Genomic DNA, 19,598 nt, shown 5'->3' on the forward strand with positions numbered 1-19,598 from the left:
CCATTTGGGTCGCTTATAATATCAGTACAGGTAAAACTAATTGATTTGTGGATCAGGATTGTAACCCCCCTCGACTTCCCCTGAAAATAGGAGTAAAATACCTGCCCAATCCATCTTGTTCTCAACCTAGCATGGTCAGATGGTTTTAAGTGTGTCTCTTGAAGATAAACAATTTGAGCCCTTAAATGGTGTAGATCGTAGAGCACCTTACTCCTTTTAATTGGGTGATTTAGTCCTCTACAATTCCAACTACAGAATTTAAGCTCACCTCCTGAGGAGGAAGATACACTATGAGTCATTATTGGACACTAAATATGATGTAATGAGTGTCATACACTGGGTGTGGAATAACAAAAATACCATAACAATGTAAACAGCCTAAAACGTGGTGGCCTGGGTTAAACTTAATAAACAACAAGAAAAACATAACAACGATAAACTTACCCCCCCAAGTCTGTGCTGAAGCGTCTCCCCAAACGAGACGCGCGCCTAATCTAATACTGAAAAAGTCTAACTTCTTAAACATTGAAAACTAAAGAAACTCACATGTAGTATATTTAACATACCATATACTGTATGTTTCACCAATACAGTAAAATTTTAACTTAGGTTTACAACATGTTTAGGAATACAAGTAAAGTGATATCGAAGGTTATAATAATAACAATAATAACCACTATCACTCATAATATTGAGACCATACATTATAATCTCAATAATCTTTAGTCAGAAGATATATCACACATTGCAGTTCTTACTCACAGTAGGGCTTAGTGTGTTCAGGTCCGCATCATGACGTACATTTAGTGTACCTGAGCTGACTAGTTGGCCATTTCGTCCTCCACTATGTCGGATCAGTACTTTTTAAGTTGGTATTGACAAAGGCCATAGCAGCATTTGGGTCATCAAACATGTGTGAAGTACCATTTGATGTAGTAATCTTCAGAATAGCTGGATACAATAATCCGAATTTGATGCCGGAACATGTGTGCAGCTGCCGTTTCACTGCTCCAAAAGTGGCCCGTTTCTTAGCAATGGAAGTAGTATAGTCAGGAAAAATGAAAAGATTTTTGTTCTGGTACCGTAACGGTGTTGAACGGGAGGTTTCACTGGCTCTCCGTAGAATCTCATTTCGGATATGAAAAAAGTGCACCCTAATCACAATAGGATGTGGTGTGTCACCGACTTTAGGTTTTGGGCGCAAAATGCGGTGTGCTCTGTCTAGTAATGGCACCTCGTCTAGGCCAAGAAGATCCGTTAACAACTGTGCAACGAAGTTAGTTGGGCGTTGGCCTTCCAAGCCCTCTGGTAATCCAACTAGACGGATGTTATTTCTTCTAGATCTTCCCTCCAAGTCCTCGCATTTGTCCATTAACACACCCATTTGTGATTTCAAAGTGTTGACCATAGCCTCGATTTCAGTAAGCTTGCCACTATGGTCCGAGCATGCATGCTCCAGGTCCTTAATAGATTGTTCATGCGCGCTGATCTTGAGTTTTAGGGGCTCAATTGCACTCCTCAGTTCATTTCGAACCGAAGCAACCTCTTCACGGAGATCCGACGCCAAAAAATCAATCCTTCCACAAATGTCATGTTTTAATGAATCCAGCATATCCCGAAGTTGACCCAGATTCGGAGCTGCCGATGAAGCAGCTTTGGTGGCTTGCAAAACTTTGTTGCGGCCTGCGCGAGTCACGTCTGCTTTCGGTTTAGCACCCGACATGGTTGACACAAACTCGCAAAATATACCCGCGATACGTAAAATATTTCACTTTAATAACATTTGCCGAATAAAAAAATAAAATACTGCATTAATGTACGAATTATATTAAAACTACACGGAGTGACCGGGAAAAGCGTCCTACATCCTCGGGATCTTGAGCGCCCCCCCCCCCCCCCCCCCCCCCCCTCATGGTTTGATTTGAAGACAATTTTACTGCTGAAATTTGGAGTAATGGCATCACAACATTGCATAAATGGTTTTGTAAAGACCTGGAAGTCCAAACCAAAGTTTTTCATTAATGTATTGGTGGCACTTGATAACAATTTGATTTGTTAATTTTATTGATCTTCAAACGTGTACACAACCGAATAGACACTTTACATAAGTTTGCCACCCCATTATTTTAAATTCCTACAGTAACATTGTCCCAAGCTCACAACATTAGTACTAGACTAAGTGTACTCCATGAATGTATGGGTGGCACTTGATAACAATTTGATTTTTTAGTTTTATTAATCTTCAAATTTGGTCTAAACACAACCTAATTTACACTTTAGATAAGTTTGCCATCCCATTATTTTAAATTCCTACAGTAAAAATGTCCCAAAATCACATGGTGAGTACTAGAGTTAGTGTTCTTCATGAATGTAGGGGTGGCACTTGATAACAATTTGACTTGTTAATTTTATTAATCTTCAAATATGGTCTGTACACAACTGAAAATACACTTTACACCTGAATGACAGAAACTTAAATTGAGCAACAAGCCAACTATGAAAAACACCAAAGGCTGGTGGGTGTGGCTTTCTGGCAGTGTCTGTCCAAGGCTGTTAAAGTGTATTATTTATTATTAGTTTATAATTATACACATTATTCCAAATTCCTACAGTAAATATGCCCCAAAATCACATGGTGAGTACTAGAGTAAGTGTTCTTTATGAAAGTATGGGTGGCACTTGATAACTTTTTGATTTGCTATATTTATTGGACTTTAAATGTTCTAAACACAACCGAATTGACACTTTAGATAAGTTTGCCATTCGATTATTTCAAATTCCTTCAGTGAAATTGTCTCAAAATCACACTATGAGTACTAGAGTAAGTGTTCTTCATGATTGTATGGGTGGCACTTGATAACAATTTGATTTCTTAATTTTATTAATCTTTAAATTTGATCTAAACACAACCTAATTTACACTTTAGATAAGTTTGCCATCCCATTATTTTAAATTCCTACAGTAAAAATGTATTTCATCCAATTCGTGGAGAACTGTTGTATGCAGAATTTTAAAATCAGTGAGGGGACTAGGAATAGACAGGACTTTGTTTTTAATGGATAGTAAAAAAAAATAGACTTTTCTGGATTACCAGCATTTTATGCAGGTTTCTTTAAAATATGAAATTTTTTTAACTTGCAAAGAGAAAGCTGTTCATTATACTACTGGCTTCCTTAAGAACCAATCATCAATGGAGCTCGAATAAATATTGTTACTCAAACCACCCACGTTCTGTCCTGAAAGCTGATATCTTCAGAAATTACAATGCTCCGAAAACCGGTTGTTACGAGACACGGTGATCTCGTGTAGTTTTGTATTCCCAGCTGTTATACCAACCGACTGGGTGGACTCAAAAGCAGATCATAAGTTTCGCAGTTAGCGGGGTTTGAACCGGGATCGCTGGCGTGGATGCGCAGCGCTTATCCCCGTGCGCTATGGAGGAGTAATGAGTGCTTGTGACTGAGCGTTTATGAAGCGAAGGTCCGCTAGGCGGCGGATACTGAGATATTGCGGGATATGAATATACACACGAGGACTGAGTGTGTGATAAAAGAAGAGAAACAAAAACGGGATAAAGTAAATGAGATCGGTGGCGAGCACGATCTGAGAAAGGAAAACACAAGACGTGCAGTCTCGATCCCCGGACGTCGGGGCGAGGGCCTGTCACTCTAACCGCTATGCTGCGGAACGAACTGAGAAAACCGCGACCTGAATCGCTTGACGAGGGAGTCGCCTACAAACAGGCGGGAAGCGAAACAAAGGAAACTCAGAGAAACAAACAAAGGAGCGCAAACCCAGGAAAAGAAAACTAACAAACTACCCGCTGGCCGTCGGGTAGTTTGGCCGGAACTAAAAGGAACCTCAACGCTGGTGTGAGGGTTTTTAAAAGGAATAACATTCAACGTCTAACGTGGACACCCTGAATGGCGTTAAGGAAGGGAACAGAGAAAGGGTTTTGGGGAAACTGTTCCCCGAGAGAGAGAAGAGGAAATGTCTTTTACGACGAAAACCCACAGAAAATTACCGGCGAGGTCTGGCAACAACGATTAACACAAGACTCTGCGCCGAGTGAGCCGTGCAAAGCCCTTTTAAGAAGTGCTGCCCAGGTGATGTCAATTAGCTTGACTCGCCCTAGGTGTAGCGCGCGATCGCCCCCTAGCGGTGGGCGGATGGCGGTGTCTTACACCGGTGGGCCTTGCAGGACCTGAACTCACTAATGGAGAGAATTTGGCAGCACGACTGGGAATGAGGTCGCTACATGTAACACAACAGCTCTTGAGAAATTGGAGATCATCACTCACAGACTAACACTACTGAAGGACCATGAGGCAGAAGATACCGAACCCAGGGATGGAGACTCATTCCCTAAATGTGCCATCACCCCAAACCTAAGTGACCTAAGAGTAAGTGGTAAGCTCTTGTATAGAGCTTGTGTAAAGGCCCTCAATAAAAAAAAGACTGGGTGGAAAAGTTGACACTCCATGGGGCACTGAGCTGGGGTTAAATGAAAATATAAAACCAGAGTGCAGGGTTCTTTACAAACCACCACTGGCCAAAAAAAATTACTGACCTTCAGTGGCGAATCCTGTATGGTATTGTTTCTGGGAATTTTTTTTATATCTGTTTTAAATCCTGAGATTTCACACAAGTGCCCATTCTGCCAGCAAAGAGAAACAGTGTTCCATGCTTTTAACCATTGTTTTAGGTTACATCCTCTTTTTGAAATTTTACGGAGCTTGTTTACACATTTTAATGTTATTTTTACACCACAGGTTTTTATCCTCGGTTTTAAATACAGTCGAGGCCAAAGGTTCAAGTGCCAGCTGATTAATTTCATCCTTGGTCAAGCAAAATTTGCAATATACATTAGTCGAATGAACGAAATAACTCAAAACACAGACTATGATGCAAAAAGAATCTTTGCACGGCTAGTAAAAACAAGAATAATGATAGACTTTAAATTCTATAAAAGCATGAATGACCTGGACTGTTCTAAACAAGTGTGGTGTCATGGGGAGGTGGTGTGCTCAGTATAAGAGGGTGAAGTTTTCTTTGCAGCAGAGTTTGCTTAATTTCCATATGATGTTCTTAAGAATCTTTTATAAAATATTTGTATTTATTTTTATTTAAGTATCACTTGACTCTTATACATCTAATTATTTATTTATTTATTTGTAAATAAGTGTATATATGGAGAGATATGTATACTTTTGTAACATTTACTGAAAAGATGATGTCACAATAAAATATTCTCTCTCTCTCTCTCTCTCTCTCTCTCTCCTTTAGTTCAGCAAAAGTGAAACTGATCTGATCCTGTTCTGTTCGAGTGTGGATCTGTTCCGTGTCTGTGTTTGTAGTTTTGTTGATAATTTAAGTTGATTTTTCGTAGAAAAATGGCTGAGTCCAAAATTTCAGTAACTCAGGATGAGTTCAGCTGTTCAGTCTGTCTGGAAACACTGAAGGATCCAGTAACTACATCATGTGGACACAGTTTCTGTATGGTGTGTATAAATAACTGCTGGGATCAGGAGAATGATAAGGGAACATACAGCTGTCCACAGTGTAGACAAACCTTCACTCCAAGACCTGTTGTGAGGAAAAACATTATTCTGGCAAAAGTTGTAGAGGACCTGAAGAAGAGAGAAGCCCATGGTTCATTTCCTTCTGGACTTGAAGATGTGGAGTGTGATTTCTGCACTGGGAAAAAATACAAAGCAGTAAAATCCTGTCTGGTGTGTTTGGCCTCTTTCTGTGAAACTCATCTTCAGCCTCATTATCAAATTCCTGTTTATAAGACTCACAAGCTGGTTAAAGCCTCCAGGCGAATCCAGGATCAGATCTGCTCTCAGCATAATAAACTTCTGGAGGTTTACTGTCGTACTGATCAGCAGTGTATCTGTGTGTTGTGTACCATGGATGATCATAAGGGACATGATACAATATCAGCTGCAGCAGAAAGAACAGAGAAACAGGTAAAAAATATTATACAGCTCTCTTTAACAAGTAACAACTTATTAGTTCTGTTTATATTTTATACATATCTTTATATTTTGTACATACAGTGGGGCCAAAAAGTATTTAGTCAGCCACTGATTGTGCAAGTTCTCCTACTTAGAAAGATGAGAGAGGTCTGTAATTTTCATCATAGGTACACTTCAACTATGAGAGACAAAATGAGAAAAAAAAATCCAGGAAATCACATTGTAGGATTTGTAAAGAATTTATTTGTAAATTATGGTGGAAAATAAGTATTTGGTCAATAACAAAAGTTCAACTCAATACTTTGTAACATAACCTTTGTTGGCAATGACAGAGGTCAAACGTTTCCTGTAAGTCTTCACCAGGTTTGCACACACTGTAGCTGGTATTTTGGCCCATTCCTCCATGCAGATCTCCTCTAGAGCAGTGATGTTTTGGGGCTGTCACTGGGCAACACGGACTCCACAAATTTTCTATGGGGTTGAGGTCTGGAGACTGGCTAGGCCACTCCAGGACCTTGAAATGCTTTTTACGGAGCCACTCCTTCGTTGCCCGAGCGGTGTGTTTGGGATCATTGTCATGCTGGAAGACCCAGCCACGTTCCATCTTCAATGCTCTCACTGATGGAGGTTTTGGCTTAAAATCTCACGATACATGGCCCCGTTCATTCTTCCCTTAACACGGATCAGTTGTCCTGTCCCCTTTGCAGAAAAACAGCCCCAAAGCATGATGTTTCCACCCCCAAACATAACCACTATATGGCCAAAAGTATGTGGACATCTGTCCTAATGAAGTTCAGGTATTTAAGCCACACATAAATAACAAGAGTATTAAATAAATTATTTCACGTTGGAATGTGCTGTCAAGTCATGGTCAAGTATTGTTTGACAGTAAAATGATAGCAAAACAAAACAAGACACCATAAATAAATGATCTGTGGATTTTTCCGATTTAGCCTTTAATAAAACAAATAACAAAAATGAAAGTGTTATTTACTTGTTTCCCCTCACTGCAATTTTTGGGTGGTGGCCCAGCTTCAGATTAGCATTTACAATGACATTGTTTATGTGGTGCTCATTCACAATACAAGTAAATTCAAAATTGTTATTCTGTGTAGAAGGAGCTGCTCAAGATCCAGAGAAAATTCCAGGAGAAAATCCAGAACAGAGAGAAGGAACTTTGTGAGCTGATAAACGCTGTGGAGTCTCACAAGGTAAGTTTTATAAACAAAAAAGCTCTCAGGATCAGTCCGACTCTCCTCCATTAAACCAATCTCCATTAAAAATGAGATATTTTATATCTCAGGTAACTTTGCAAGTGATGGAGCATTTTTGTTCATGAATTTAAAAAAATCTATAAATTCTGCCTGGTTAGTTTTTGATTGATGCTGTACAACAATTCTGAGGTTGTGATAATTATAAGGGTGATAAGATCAGATTAGGACTTTGACTGAGCCACCCAAGAAGATTATAGATTGTTGCTTTGAATCAAGATGCTTAAACATAAATGACTGTATAAGCTTTCTGGTAAAGACTTGAGAAGATCACTACATTGAATTTCCCAGTCCTGGCCAGGCTGCTGTTTCCTGACACTCAAAAGAAATTCTGTAACAGTATGCTACCACCAGCACATTTTACAGTATATATGGTGTTTTTAGGTTTTATTAGATTTAATCCACACATATCATTTTGAATTAAGGACATACAGGAGCAGGTGTGTTGTATCGAAAATCTGTGAGGAAATATAACATGCTGATAAAGTGATGATGAACACTGAAGAAGTGCTGGAGTTTAAGGTGGAAGGTAGAAGACTGGAACTTTCTTATATTTGGGAAGTAGAGTATCAAATACTGCATCATGTGGACATGATGATAATGGTAACATTTTGAAGGGTATGAAAAATCAAGCCATTTAGCACCATCACCAAGCTATGAGTGATGAAAGTCTTAGTCTGGTCAGTAGATACATATAAATGTGAAGGATGGACAAATATCTGAGTGAGAAACGTTTCCTCTTTCTGAATCTTCTAACAGTGTTCTGCACAGACAGCAGTGAAGAACATTGAGAGGATCTGTACTGAACTAATCAACTCAATTAACAGAAGATGCTCTGAGCTAAAAGATTTGATCAGAGATCGAGAGACAGCAGAAGTAAGTCAAGCTGAAAAAGTCCTCAAACAGGTGAAGCAGAAGATTGTAGAGCTGAAGGGGAAAGATGCTGAACTGGAACAGCTTTCACACACAGAGGATCCCGTCCATTTCCTCCAGGTAACAGAACTAAATATAATTCTATTATTGCTGCACCAGTCCAAGTAATAAATTACAGCGGTAACTTGTAACTATCCCCTTAAGAGTCACAAGAAAATCATCCTCTCCTGTCTTTACAGAGGTCTCCTTTTTATAGGCGTCTCCCCCCTGGTGGTAGCTTTGCGCATTTTCGTGCATCTTCCACAAACCTGTAACATAGGGAAAACCCTCCTACACAAAATACAATATGACCCATAAAGTCGTAACACTCGGGGTTCTGAGAAATTGTGAGAATCAGAATCAGCTTTTCCGAGAGATCATGAAATACTGTTAATGTTATTTGGTGAAACATCACTCTGTGCCTCATGTCTGTCATCCATCATTTATGGTTCATCATCATGTTGTTGTTTCTCTGTGAACATTATCTGTCTGGATGTAGAATTTTCAGTCTCTCTCGGCTCCTGCTGGATCTGTAGAATCATCCGCCATCACAATCGGGCCTTTCCTCTCATTTGATGATGTTACAAAGTCTGTATCTCAGCTGAGAGAGAAAGTAGAAGAATTCTGGAAAGAGCAGTGTGAGAAGATACCAGATGAAGGTGAGTTCAAGCCCTCAGTGTTCCATTGTCTCCAAAATGCTTTGGTACTCAAACATCAAACAAAAAAATCAAATCCACCAACATGAACATTTTACATCTAACAACATAATTCATATACTTATTAACCCAGTACTGGTCATGGTCACAATGAGTCCAGGGTTAAATGAAAAACACTTAAGTTTCTCAGACTTAAGGTCACTTTAGACAAACACTGGGAGAACATGTCAAATATTTATTTACTGTGATTAGTGATTGTACTGTTACTCTTTCTGCAGTGATGAAAGTCCGGATTACTTCACCTCCTGAACCTGAAATCAGAAAAGATTTTCTACAATGTAAGTTTCTGATAAGGACACAAACATACACAGTGCAGTGAAAAAGTATTTGCACCCCCAGTTATCAGTATTTTTACATATTTGTCACACTTTACTAGTTCAGATTTACTACAACAGCTCAGTTTGGTTTAAGTCCAGATTTGATTAAGTCCAAAACCTAAACTTTATTACCTCAGATTTATTTGAACAAAGATCTGCTCTTGTTATTTGGAATTGTTGTGTTTTTATTGTAAAATGCTGTTTTAGCTTCATTGCAAGTATAAGAATTCTGACTCATCAATTCAAAGAACATCATGTACAAAAAGAGAGTCATTAAGGTTCTTATATTGGTAAATGAGAGGCGAGGCTTTATGTTCCTCTTAGTTTACAGTGATTTTACCCGTGACTCTCCCATTTTATTTTTGCTCAGTCTCCTTCTAAGACTGGCGTAAGAAAAAAAAAGAGGAAGGATGCCTGTCCAAACTTGATGAAAATGTTGAATCTTTATTACAGGAAGCAGTAGCAAGATACACAAGTCTAACTTGGGATCAGCGGAGCTGGACTTTACATTTTAGTGACTAAAGAACACAGCATGTACACAAGTATTATCAAAATGAGTGCAGACAAGATGGAACCGTCACATCACTTTTAATTGATCTAATTGTCTTTAATCACTTTCATGTGTAGGCCAGTTCCAGCTGTCTGTAATGGCTGTCAATCAATTATTATAATAATCCTTTTAAGTTGGTTAGAACTTGTAAGAGCTGTCTCTGCTCTTCTTGTTTCATATGCTAAATTAGCCAGATGTTCTCACCAACTTTGGGGAGAGACACCCTGGTTTAGACCTTGATAATGATAATAATGCCATTGAGTGCAGCTAGGTAAAACTATAATAATTGGGTCCATACTGTAATTCTTACACTGGAATCATTAAATCAGATCTAAATTGAGGTCAGCAGGTCCTGTCGTTTCCTAAATGTTTGTCTGGGTTCTTGTATGTTTTCCTTGATGAGACATTGATGAGCTCTTGAAGCAATCTTAACTGTTCCAAGTGTCATTTGGAGATCATGGTTCTTACAGTGGTTCACTGAAGTCCTAAAACCTTAGGACTGGCTTTGTAGCTTTTTCCAGACTGATATACAGGTCCTTCTAAAAAAATTAGCATATTGTGATAAAGTTCATTATTTTCCATAATGTAATGATAAAAATTTAACTTTCATATATTTTAGATTCATTGCACACCAACTGAAATATTTCAGGTCTTTTATTGTTTTAATACTGATGATTTTGGCATACAGCTCATGAAAACCCAAAATTCCTATCTCAAAAAATTAGCATATTTCATCCGACCAATAAAAGAAAAGTGTTTTTAATACAAAAAAAGTCAACCTTCAAATAATTATGTTCAGTTATGCACTCAATACTTGGTCGGGAATCCTTTTGCAGAAATGACTGCTTCAATGCGGCGTGGCATGGAGGCAATCAGCCTGTGGCACTGCTGAGGTGTTATGGAGGCCCAGGATGCTTCGATAGCGGCCTTAAGCTCATCCAGAGTGTTGGGTCTTGTGTCTCTCAACTTTCTCTTCACAATATCCCACAGATTCTCTATGGGGTTCAGGTCAGGAGAGTTGGCAGGCCAATTGAGCACAGTAATACCATGGTCAGTAAACCATTCACCAGTGGTTTTGGCACTGTGAGCAGGTGCCAGGTCGTGCTGAAAAATGAAATCTTCATCTCCATAAAGCTTTTCAGCAGATGGAAGCATGAAGTGCTCCAAAATCTCCTGATAGCTAGCTGCATTGACCCTGCCCTTGATAAAACACAGTGGACCAACACCAGCAGCTGACATGGCACCCCAGACCATCACTGACTGTGGGTACTTGACACTGGACTTCAGGCATTTTGGCATTTCCTTCTCCCCAGTCTTCCTCCAGACTCTGGCACCTTGATTTCCGAAAACAGTACTTTGGACCACTGAGCAACAGTCCAGTGCTGCTTCTCTGTAGCCCAGGTCAGGCGCTTCTGCCGCTGTTTCTGGTTCAAAAGTGGCTTGACCTGGGGAATGCGGCACCTGTAGCCCATTTCCTGCACACGCCTGTGCACGGTGGCTCTGGATGTTTCTACTCCAGACTCAGTCCACTGCTTCCGCAGGTCCCACAAGGTCTGGAATCGGCCCTTCTCCACAATCTTCCTCAGGGTCCGGTCACCTCTTCTCGTTGTGCAGCGTTTTCTGCCACACTTTTTCCTTCCCACAGACTTCCCACTGAGGTGCCTTGATACAGCACTCTGGGAACAGCCTATTCGTTCAGAAATTTCTTTCTGTGTCTTACCCTCTTGCTTGAGGGTGTCAATGATGGCCTTCTGGACAGCAGTCAGGTCGGCAGTCTTACCCATGATTGCAGTTTTGAGTAATGAACCAGGCTGGGAGTTTTTAAAAGCCTCAGGAATCTTTTGCAGGTGTTTAGAGTTAATTCGTTGATTCAGATGATTAGGTTAATAGCTCGTTTAGAGAACCTTTTCATGATATGCTAATTTTTTGAGATAGGAATTTTGGGTTTTCATGAGCTGTATGCCAAAATCATCAGTATTAAAACAATAAAAGACCTGAAATATTTCAGTTGGTGTGCAATGAATCTAAAATATATGAAAGTTAAATTTTTATCATTACATTATGGAAAATAATGAACTTTATCACAATATGCTAATTTTTTGAGAAGGACCTGTATTGCAATTACTTTTGTTTGGACAGTGGTGACGTGGTTCTGACAGTGATCATGCCTTGGATTAGGGACATTTTGGGACCTTGCTAAAGACCACTGTTCCGTGTACTTTTCTTCAATAGTTATTTAAAATCACCAAGAACTTCAGAGGTCATGAAGTTGAAACAAGTAAAACAATCATTTAAACTGATGTCTGCATATTATTGATCCAGGAGATTTTATGAGTCCCAATCTTTTAGTTACAGAAACCACTGAAATACACACACACACACACACACACAAACAAACACACATTTACACAGACACAGTTACAGAGACACACCCACTCACACACATGCTTACACACTCTTACACACACTCTCACGTGCACATAAGCAGTTACAAACACACTCCCATACATGCGCGCACACACACAATGAAACACACACACACACACACACACACACACACACAATTCAAAGACCTTTATTAGCATGACTGTGTATTTGTTGTTGGATTGTGTGTTGCTGGTGTATGTCTGTGTAGTGTTTGTGTGTTTTTGTAGCATTTGTGTGTGTTTGAGTAGTATTGGTGTGTATGTTGTAGGTTGTGCAGTGTTTGTATATTGTATGTGTATGTTTGTGTAGTGTTTGTGTAGCATTTGTGTGTTTGTGTGATTGTGCAGTGTATCTGTATGCCTGTTCAGTGACTGTATGTTCATGAGTTTGTGTTTAAGTAGTATTTGTGTGTATGTGTAGTGTTTGTATTTGTGCAATGTTTGTGTGATTGTGCAGTGTTTGTGTGTTTATGTAGTGTTTGTGTAATGTGCTTGTGTGTACATGTAGTGTTTCTATGTGTTTGTGTAGCGTTTGTGTGTAATTGTGTAGTGTCTGTGTGTATGTGTAGTGTTTTTTGTAGCATGCATGTGTGTTTGAGTAGTATTTATGTGTATGTGTGTACTTGTGTTTGTGTGTACTTGTGTTTGTGTGTATTTGTGTAGTGTTTGTGTAATGTGTGATTTTGTATGTGTAGTGTTCATGTGTGTTTGTGTAGCATTGGTGTGTGTTTGAGTAGTATTTGTGAGTATTAATTTGTATTTGTAGTGTTTGTTTAGTGTCACACGCACACACACACACACACACACACACTATACACACTCTCTCTCTTTCTCTCTCTCTCTCTCTCTCTCTTCTATGTTAATTGGTTTATTTTGTGTTTCCTCTCCAGATGTTTGTCGGTTCACACTGGATCCAAACACAGTAAATAAAATCCTCCTTCTGTCTGAGGAGAACAAAGTGGTGACCTGCAGTGGAACATTACAGTCGTATCCTGATCATCCAGATAGATTTGATTTTTACTGGCAGGTTGTGTGTAGAGAGAGTGTGAGTGGACGCTGTTACTGGGAGGTTGAGCTGAGTGGGAATGATGGGGTTGATATAGCAGTGTCATATAAAAGCATCAGCAGGAAGGGAGGTGGTGATGAGTGTGCGTTTGGACGGAATGATCAGTCCTGGAGATTGTTCTGTTCTCCATCCAGATTTTCATTCTGGCACAATAAGAAAGAGACTGAAATTCCCATAATGCCGAGTTCCTCTAGAATAGGAGTGTATGTGGATCATGAAGCAGGAACTCTGTCCTTCTACAGCGTCTCTGATACAATGAAGCTCTTCCACAGAGTTCAGACCACGTTCACTCAGCCCCTCTACCCGGGGTTTAGAGTTGGTTTAAGATCAAAAGTGAAACTGTCAGATTTAACAAATTAAATGTAAAATTTACATGAAAGTGTAACATTAAACTGTTTGGGTGATTTTAGAATCTGTGAGACATTTATGAAGATTTTCTTTTTCAATTTATTAACCACCATTTATTCAGTGCTGTGAAAAAGTATTTACCCCCTTTCCTGATTTCTTCTTTTCTCTAAATATTTATCATCTAAATGGATTCAGATATTAAAATTAAATTAAATAAAAGACAAACTGAATATTTAAAAACTTAAAAAAGAAAATGTGTACATTACAAAATGGTAAATGTGATCATTTTCACCTTAAACTTCTTTCTTCCCGAGTCTGTTATAAGAAAAATCTTATTATAAAAATGATCATTTTCCTTTTGAACCACAGGTTGGTCATTTCAGCAGTAGCGAGCGCTTATGAGCAGTAATAGCTGAGAGACGTTTGGTGTTCCTAGGCTGTTGTAACGGTTTGTGGGCTAGACGGACAGGAGGGGCGGACACAAACGCGGAGATGTGTGAAAAAACTATATTTATTAATAATAAAGACAAGACAGGGTTAAACTGACAGAACAGGACTGAACAGGACTAAACAGACGAACAGGGCTAAACAGACTGAACAGGACGAAACAGACTGAACAGGACGAAACAGACTAAAAGGACTAAACAGACTGACAGGACTAAACAGACTGAACAGAACTAAACAGACTGGACAGGACTAAACAGACTGAACAGGACTAAACAAAGGCTAAACGGAGGCTAGTACACACAGGCTAACAAACAAGGACTAGGCTAACAGACAGGGGCTAAACAGGGACTAACCTAAACAAGCTAACAAAGCTACACAGGTAAACATGACTAAACAGGCTAGACAAGGACTAAACAGATGAAACATGGAATGAACAGAACTAAACAAGAACTAAACAGACTAAACAAGGCATGAACAGACTAAACAGGCTAACATAAACAGACAGAATTACCAGGGGCAAACAGACAGAATTACCAGGGGCAAACAGACAGAATTACCAGGGGCAAAAAGACAGAATTACCAGGGGCAAACAGACAGAATTACCAGGGGCAAACAGACAGAATTACCAGGGGCAAACAGACAGAATTACCAGGGGCAAACAGACAGAATTACCAGGAGCAAACAGACAGAGTTACACTCAATAATCTCCAACCAGCCTTTCCCTGAGCCTCTCCTAAATAGTAGCAGCTGGGGCTAATTAGTTAATTGGAGACTGGGGAGAGAAGGGCGTGGCACACTGGAGCACAGGATCACCCTGAGGCTCCAAGCGTGACAGCTGTTTAGTACATTATGCCACATGAGGTGTTTTAGACTGGAGAAGCTGATTCTCACCTCTCACATTCTTCTCCTGAGCTTTAAAACACAAGTTTAAAAGTGAAACCAGCACATGGTGAGGAATAATACAGCAGAACTTAGATACGTGTGGATGGTTTCAGAGGGGATTAGATTATTTCACAGAAATAGTTATTTGTATTGTGGTACGTTCATTCAGCCTATATCAGTTTATCTCTGCTCATTCAGCCTACAGCAGTTTAGACCCGCCCACTTATCCACCAATTTGCCTCCACAATGAGCCTGTATAGAGTGAGAGATTTGATTTTTAAAATTACATTTTATTACAACGTAATGTTTATTTTCTCCAGAAGATATATTTCACTTTATACCATACAAATGTGGTATGTTTGAGAACAACCCAAACTTTTATCCAATGACTGTTTCTTGATTCTTTTAGCAAGACCACCGCTACAGGGTCTGTATTATTACATTATGAACTGAGTTACAATAATACTTGAGTAACAATTCTATTGTTTTCATTTTCATTTGTACTTTTATTTCAGGTTCATCATTTTCTTCGCCTGTTTTATTCTCCTTAATGTCTTTTATCCATTTAAAAGGTTTTGTTGTTTTATTTATTTATTTTTTTACTTCTTTTTCTTTTATTAAGTCAGTGCATGCATTTGTGGGTAAAAATCCAGGTGTAAAAATTCATAATTTTTTAGCTGTTGATTTTTGCTCCTTTATATTCTCATAGGGGAAGAAATAGGGGTTGGTTCAGGATCTGGTTCTTTTCTTTTGAAGTGAAAACAGTAAAATCAATAAAATCTTTAATGATCTTTTTTACCCACCACTATCAGACTCTACAACGAGTCTCTTCACAGTCGAGGCAGCCAGAGCTAATGTAAAAAAATAACATATTACAGAAATAACAGCTGAAGTACAATTTCAGGTGCTGAAACTTCAATGTACAACTGAATACAACTGAACAGTAGCAAATATTCAAGAATGCAGTATGTAGTGTGGGACTGCAATCATTATACAACAGATAAATGGGTTATACAGCTGACAGTAGTAGTAACACAATATTCCCAGCAAAACAACTTACAATAATAAATCAGATAGAATCTAAAGCAACTGAGTTATTCACACCATATAAACACCTCAGAAAACAGTCTAAAATGTTTAGCTAATATCAATTTAATCTTATGTTCATAACACACATCACATCTTCACAAGTGAAATCATCTTAAATCTAGTCCATATATGTTTCAGCACCTCGAGTCCTTTTTTCCCCTTACTTTATAAAGCCTTTGACTTGGCCCTGATACGACATTTGTTGATAACGGCTTTCTTCAGTTTGGCTTTCTTAACTGGTTCCCATCCATGCAGTTTACCACAGATCATGGTATAAGCTGCAGTAGAAAATAAACTTATGTACAGTGATTGGTTTTATAAATGAGTCCTAAGAGTCCACAGCACTAATATACTGGCTATACTGACCACAATGCAATGACTGCTACCCACACTGTGTACATATAAGGTTGCTTCAGTATGAAATGAGAAAAGATACTTACTTAGTATTCCATTTACTTTGGATTTATCCAGCCTCTTCTTTGCCATGCTTTCCAAACGTAACAGAGTTGATGCACTCCTCACACCCTCAAGTCCTTTTTTTGCCTCCTGTTGAATTGCTGCCAGTCTGGTCCACTGTTTGGGTATAACTCATGTTGGTCAGGTGTAGTCTTTGGGATTGGAAGTCCACTCTCGAGTCCTTTGTGTTCCTCAACTCGGTCTAAGACTGAGCAACTGCTCAATATCTAGAAAAAAGCAAACATAGATAGATAATTGTGATTATATTTTATTCTCAATCTGTCTTCTAGCAAACAACTAAATAGGAAATGTGAAACACATACAGTACTGTGCAAACGTTTTAGGCACCTGAGAAAATAAGATTTTAAAAGTTATAAAAATAAAACTATTTAAAAGTAAGAGTTTATTTGCTCAGAAAAAAAACTAATGTTAGAATAAAAACCACCAACATGAATACAGTAAGTATACTTTTCTGTATGTGAATGCATAGTTTCATATTATTTGTGGTTATCATCCAATACCTAGTTTGGTTAATCAACACTTAATTATTTTAAATTAAGTGTGCTGGTGATTTAACAAATTCATGTAATCAAGGAGAACATCTGGAAACAAACGTTCTTCACACTAGCTCACAATACATCTACTTTTAAAATTTTACTGTATTTATGATTATTTGTACTTATTCTAATTTTATAACTTTATACATAATCTTAGTAGTCTAAGACTGTTGTGTAGTCTGTATTTCCTGTTCAAAACTGCCAAAATATCAGTAAAGAACTTGTGGCCATGATGTGATACTCTGTGTTTGCCTTCATTATTCAGCAAACAATTAAATATGTGGAAGCCTAGTTCCTCAAAAACAAATCATTCCTTGCTCTTCCTGCTTGCAATCATCACCTGGTTCCCATGGTCTGTCTTTATCTGATTCAGGTGTGGCTGTAAGCTGTAGCTTAGTATGTGTTAGCTTTAGGTTGCACCTTCACTTTTCCTAGTAAACGTTTATAGAATGGTTTAGTTTGCATTGTTCAACTTCTATTGTTTTCATTTTTATTTCAGGTTCATCATTTTCTTCTCTATTTATTTTACCCATTCAAAGGGTTTTGTTTGATTTGTTTTTTAATTAAATTTTATTTATGTTTACGACCGATCACCGCCCATTGCATAACAATGGAACCGGTGATCAGGTCCATATGCAATTCACAATGACCATTAATGACAATGGCCATGTGTGTCTTTTACACATGATTGGGGAAAAAGACACACATTTACCCCAATTGTGAATTGCATATGGACCTGATCACCGGTTCCATTGTTATGCAATGGCGGGTGATCGGTTGTTATGCAAATCAACTGCATATAAAGTTGGGGCAGTTGCTGCTGGAGGTGAACAGACCGAGTACAAGTACAGTCCGTGTTCCTGTAGTTATGAACTGCTCTCATTCTCAGCTGTTTTAACAGGATTTGAACGGAAGGTAAAGCTCTTATTTTCAGGTTTTTATTTCCTTCTCTTTATTAATCTTTATGTTTCCTCAGTGAGCTCGTATCACTGCTCAGAATGTAGAAGGTGTTTAAAATATTTCTTATATATATATACAGTTGTGTTAAAAAAAATAGCAGTCCAACACCATTAACCTGATAAATCACTGTTTTTAGTAGAAGTGATATTTCTACATAGCAAAAAATTTACTTGAAAGTGTAGTAGAGTAATGACAACAAAACAAACCCAACAATTAGGACATGCATCCCACTCATTCTGAGTAATCGAAGCATTGATTGAAAGTGGGTTGTTCAAAATAATAGCAGTGAGGAGTTTAATTGGTGAAGTCATTCATTCTGCAGAAGAACGGGTGTCCATTTTGGCCCTTATTTAATGTAGGAGGGGGGCAAATGTCGCACAGGTTGGTCATAGCGCATTTCCTTCTGAAATACTGGGTGAAATGGGTTGTTCCAGACATTGTTCTGATGAACAGCGTACTTTTATTAAAAAGTTGATTGTGGAGGAAAAAACATACAGAGAAGTGCAGCAAATTCTAGGCTGCTCAGCTAAAATGATCTCAAATGCCTTGAAGTGACAACCAAAACCTGAAAGACGCAGAAGGAAGCATGGAACTACTGTTCGAATGGATCGAAGATTAGCCAAAATAGCAAATACTCAGTCAATGATCACCTCCAGAAAGATCAAGGAACATCTGAAGTTAGCAGTGAGTACAGAAGATGATTAAGTGAAGCCAATTTACCAGCAAGAACTCCTTTCAAAGTCCCGTTGTTAAGAAAAAGACGTGTCCTGAATGGGTTCAAATCTGCCAAGGAACACATTGACTGGTCCAAAGAGAAATGGCTCAACATTTTGTGGACTGGTAAAAGCAAAATTGTTCTTTTTGGGTCTAGTGGCCGTAGACAGTATGTCAGACGACCCCCAATCACTGAATTCAAGCCACAGTACACTGTGAAGGTAGTAAAGCACGGTGGTACAAAATGATGATATGGGGATGTTTATCATACCATGGTGTTACGCCTATTTATCACATACGAGGGATCATGGATCAGTTTAAATATATCAGAATACTTGAGGAGATCATGTTGCCCTATGTCAAAGAAGCAATGTCCTTAAAATGGGTGTTTCAACATGACAATGACCCAAACCATCCTGGTTCAGACAAACAAGATTGAGGTAATAGAGTTGCCAGCCCAATCCCCTGACTTCAATCCCAGAGAGAACTTGTGTTCTGACATCTGAAACACGTTTTTTTTGAGGCAAAACCCAAAAATTGCAGAAGAACTGTGGAATGTAGTGTAATCATCCTGGACTGGATACCTGTTCAGAGGAGCCAGAAGCTGGTCGACTCCATGCAACACAGATCTCAGAAACAACTGTTATGCCACTAAATATTAGTTATTATTAGTTAAATATTAAAGTAAAGTGAAACCTCAAACATTTTTTTCAGTTTATAGATAAATTTTTTGAGTTTTTAAAGAAAAATGCTGGCACTGCTATTTTTTTAAACAGCCTAATATTCATTTTTCTTAACTTTCTGTAAAGGATGAACACAAACTGGCTACATTTTGTTAATGTTTTGAATTAGAATTGAAAGTGGAGTATTTTCAGTGCATTTGCATTTATGGAAATAAAAGTTATC

The 19,598-nt window shown here is 38.5% G+C and overlaps 1 protein-coding gene across 1 annotated transcript; it reads left to right on the forward strand.

The window, feature by feature from the left end:
* Positions 1-5,393: 5,393 nt before the first annotated feature.
* Positions 5,394-13,634, forward strand: LOC134326691 (tripartite motif-containing protein 16-like). The gene is made up of 6 exons (XM_063008874.1): positions 5,394-5,972; positions 7,097-7,192; positions 8,012-8,245; positions 8,664-8,823; positions 9,099-9,158; positions 13,064-13,634. Exons 1-6 carry the CDS (start codon positions 5,394-5,396, stop codon positions 13,597-13,599), a joined length of 1,665 nt encoding a protein of 554 aa, XP_062864944.1. The 3' UTR covers positions 13,600-13,634.
* The last annotated feature ends 5,964 nt before the right edge of the window (positions 13,635-19,598 follow it).

Source organism: Trichomycterus rosablanca, chromosome 14 (assembly GCF_030014385.1).
Source record: "Trichomycterus rosablanca isolate fTriRos1 chromosome 14, fTriRos1.hap1, whole genome shotgun sequence".
Lineage (NCBI taxonomy): Eukaryota > Metazoa > Chordata > Actinopteri > Siluriformes > Trichomycteridae > Trichomycterus > Trichomycterus rosablanca.

What these genes read in the sequence shown, in the direction of transcription:
- LOC134326691 (XM_063008874.1), top strand. Translation starts at nt 5,394, where the DNA reads ATGGCTGAGTCCAAAATTTCAGTAACTCAGGATGAGTTCAGCTGTTCA. An exon ending in ATCCCGTCCATTTCCTCCAG is followed by an intron (nt 8,246 to 8,663) that starts GTAACAGAACTA and finishes GTCTGGATGTAG; the next exon opens with AATTTTCAGTCTCTCTCGGC. An exon ending in CAGAAAAGATTTTCTACAAT is followed by an intron (nt 9,159 to 13,063) that starts GTAAGTTTCTGA and finishes TTTCCTCTCCAG; the next exon opens with ATGTTTGTCGGTTCACACTG.